The sequence below is a fragment of the Dendrobium catenatum genome, unplaced genomic scaffold (assembly GCF_001605985.2).
Source record: "Dendrobium catenatum unplaced genomic scaffold, ASM160598v2 fragScaff_scaffold_421, whole genome shotgun sequence".
Classification (NCBI taxonomy): Eukaryota; Viridiplantae; Streptophyta; class Magnoliopsida; order Asparagales; family Orchidaceae; genus Dendrobium; species Dendrobium catenatum.
In genome coordinates, this window is record NW_021318883.1 from 509,291 (window position 1) to 513,343 (window position 4,053).

The window sequence follows — 4,053 nt, forward strand, 5'->3', positions numbered from 1 at the left end:
AAAAAAAAATTATATAAATGATATAAATTTGAGTGTTATGTATACAAATTTGTTAATAAAATAATAATATGAATATTAATCTAAATGAAGATTAAACTCCAATTTATCAAAATTAACGGCAGCCAGATCTAACTTTTCACTGTCTGCCGAAGTTTTCACTCGAATGTAATATGCGGAGGTTTGAAGCTTTAGATGAAAACCCTAGCCTTTACTCTCCATAAAAATCCTTGATTTCTCGCAAAGACTTCTTTTTGCAGATGACCGCATGAGATGGGCGACAGGAATAGCCTTCCTGCTTCCTCGCAGCGGTGGCGGCCGTCATCAATGCCAACATCTCTTGTCCTCCGCCTCTCTCCCTGGAGATCTTTCCCTCTCCGAGGACATCCTCTACATTCTCGAAACTGTTCCGTCGGCCGCCGCCATACAGCCCTCTCTCAACTCTCTCGCTCCACTTCTTTCCGCCTCCTCCGTCTCGCTCGCTCTCTCCTCTGCTCCATCTCTATCCTCCGCCTTCCTCCTCTTTGCCTGGTCCTCCCACCACCGTGCCCTCCGCTCCTTCGCCGCGCACAACCTCGTCATCTCCTTCCTACTTCGTGACTCGCCTTCCTCGTTCTCCTCTTTCTGGTCCTCACTCTCCGATCTCCGCTCCTCGTCCATTCCCGTCCACCCTTACGCCTTTTCTGCCCTCATCTCCGCCTACAACGCCGCAGGCTTCCCGGAAAAAGCTGTTGAGGCCTTCAACCGCATGCCGGAGTTCGCCTCCCGCCCCAACACCTTCACCTACAACACACTTCTAAGCATCCTCGCTGGAAAGGGCATGATATTGCTTGCCATGTCGGTGTATAACCAAATGATCAAGTCTGATTGCCTCCCGAATTCATCGACCTACACAATTCTCATTCATGGTTTGTGCAAGTCTGGGAAGATCGATGATGCGCTGAGGCTGTTTGATGAAATGCTCCGTAGAGGTATTGCCCCGAAAACAACTCTTTATACAGTTATTCTATCGCTGCTTTGTTGTGCGAATAGGATAGATGATGCCATTAGGCAATTGCAGTCAATGAAAGAGAATAATTCCCGTTTGGATGAAGTTGCCCGCAATGCCTTGCTTAGTGGGTTATGCCAGATTGGTAGGATTGATCAGGCCTTTGAGCAGTTAAAATTGTTTCAGGTGGACGGATTTGTTCTTGGATTGAATGGATATAGTTGCTTAATTGATGGCTTGTTCAGGACAAGGAGGTTTGAGGAGGCCTGTGAGTTTTATCGTGAAATGTTGAAGAATAATATTAGGCCTGATTGTGTCTTGTACACTATAATGATAAGAGGGCATGCTGATGCTGGTAGGATTGAGGAAGCTTGTGAGTTTTTTAATGAAATGACCAATGGTGGATTGGTTCCAGACACCTATTGCTACAATACTTTGATCAAAGGACTATGTGATGCTGGTCTTTTGGATAGAGCCAGGTCATTAAAACTTGAGATTTCCCAGAATGGTTGTTTTCCTGATTCTGCCACATATTCTATTTTAATTTGTGGGTTGTGTAAGGAAGGTCTCATTTATGAGGCACAACAAATATTTGATGAGATGGGAAAGGCTGGCTGCTTCCCCACTGTTATGACCTTCAATTCTCTCATCAGTGGGCTCTGCAAAGCTGGAAAGATGGAAGAAGCTCAGCTTCTTTTCTATAAGATGGAAATGGGAACAAACCCTTACTTGTTCTTTCGGCTTTCACAAGGTCCCGAGCAGGTCCATGATATTAGTAGTCTGCAGGAAAGAATTAGAGAGTTATGCCTGTCTGGTGATGTACTTAAGGCCTATAAGCTTCTCTGCGCCATCATAAACAGTGGAGTTGCGCCTGACGTTGTTACTTACAACATCCTAATTAATGGTATGTGTAAGGCCGGAAAGATCAAACAAGCACTGAAGCTCCTTGAGGATCTTCAGACAAAAGGTCATTTCCCTGATGCAATTACTTATGGAACCCTTATTGATGGATTATCAAGGGTCCACAGGGACAAAGATGTCTCTGAGGTGTTTGAGCAAATGCTCAAGAATGGATGCAAACCTACTGTGTCAATCTACAATACCCAAATGAGAACCCTCACTAGGAGAAGGCAAACTTCAAAAGCAGTGTTATTGTGGCTAGATTACATCTCACAGGAGAAAACTAGTTCAGAAGAAGCTGAAACTATTTGGATAGCTCGAAAGCATTTTGAAGAAGGTAGCTTGGTGGAAGCTGTAAGAACTCTTCTTGTGTTGGAAAGAAATCAAGGCTGTGCAAACTCTTTTCCATATACTATTTGGCTTATAGGGTTATGTCAGGAATGGAAGACTGATGAGGCTCTTGGGATTTTTACTCTTCTCCGGGAGTTTGAGATAGAGGCAACTCCTCCCAGTTGTGCACTCCTTATCAATTACCTTTGCCGGGCTGGAAAGTTAGGTTCTGCATTGGATGTAATGCTCTATTCTTTGAGGAAAGGCTTCTTATTTATGAAACCTGTGGGCAACCGTTTACTAAGAAGACTCTGTCTTCATAATAAGATGAAGGATGCACAGGAGATTGTGCGCAGAATGCATCTTGCTGGATATGACATGGACTTGTATCTTAGGAAATCCACAAAGGCCCTTCTGTATACATAGTGAATTATGGTTTTTTTGCTAGGAAACCCTATTGTTATTGTGAGATATAGTTTGAGGCTTTTGTTTTTGTAGGGAGAATTTTTTCCTGTTCTCCTAAGGCTTCGTTTAGGACGCCTTTCTTACTGCTTCTTAAAGCGGTTTTCTAGTACAAATTTTTTAATTTTGTACTAGAAAGCAGCTTTAAGAAGCAGGAAGAAAGCTGTCCCAAACGAAACCTAAGTTTAGTCAACAATTTTGTTGATTCATTTATTCTGCTTGAGTGAAGATATACCCCATAACCTAGTCTTGTACAATTACAAGCCAAAATTCTAATGAATAAGGTTTCAGTGAAATAAATAGTTTTTTTTTAAATGAATAAATAGTTTTTGGATGCATATATTTCATAGGTATGTTTGGTTACCTCATATGAAGAAATTATACTAAAAATTTTATCCAAAACTTTACTCGGTTTTACGTGTGTTAAATTCATTATGTAGAACCCCTTGCAAGTTTAACATGATCTGTGACCTTTGAGGGAGCTGAGAACTACAGGCCTCTATCATCTTTGGCTAATATGCTTGTATGTGGAGGCAGATGCTCTATTCTATGTGTTGACCTCCCATACAAATATAAACAACTACACCTCTCCCACAAGCTCACTCACTTTTCCTATCTCGTAAAGTTGTCTCTATAATTTAAGTTTCGTTTGGGATGACTTTTTTATTGCTTCTTAAAGCAGCTTTCTAGTACAAGAGTTAAAAATTTTGTATTAAAAAGCTGCTTTAAGTAGTAGAAAAGTAATCTCAAATGAAATCTTAATCAAAGGCAGGAAACAGGACTCCTCATTTTTGCTTTTGATGTTTGATTCCCAAGCTTTTAATGATGCTTTCCTTTCCTTTCTAAAAAATCTGATGCTGTGGCTGAGTATGGCTTTAGACAAGTTTGCAATTCCACAATTAGATGTGTATTCCAGGTACTTAGAAGTGTTTGAATCTGTAATTTTTTTTATAATATTTTTATTAATTATAAGTATTTGAGTCTCTAATAACTTCTGCAACTGCTAGCATAAGGGTTATATTTTACCTATTTTAACTTCTGATACATTCCTGGTTTTTTTCTTACCGTTGGAAGTTCTTCAACGGTTCTATATCTGCAAGATAAACATGAATGCATTTCTTAGTGGAAAATATCGTTTGATCTTTGAAGATATTCTGTAGAAGGGATGTCCTTTGATACTTTCTTATTAAAAAGTCCTTGTTTGTTGTTCTGGCAACAGCGTTAATGCCCTTATTTCACCGTAGTAAAGGCATTCTTTTTATTAATTCTTGCTGATGAAAAATTATACTATTCAAAAAATTGCACGCCTCATGAAAATATTTCCGTAAGCATAAGCTGCCCTCAATATTTGAATTTCAATTGCATTTGCTATGTTT

General features: G+C 40.0%; 1 protein-coding gene across 1 annotated transcript; it reads left to right on the forward strand.

The window, feature by feature from the left end:
* Positions 1-224: 224 nt before the first annotated feature.
* On the forward strand, positions 225-2,992 carry LOC110110325 (pentatricopeptide repeat-containing protein At1g79540). The gene has a single exon (XM_020841740.2). The coding sequence runs from the start codon at positions 266-268 to the stop codon at positions 2,639-2,641; it is 2,376 nt and encodes a 791-aa protein (XP_020697399.1). The 5' UTR covers positions 225-265; the 3' UTR covers positions 2,642-2,992.
* The last annotated feature ends 1,061 nt before the right edge of the window (positions 2,993-4,053 follow it).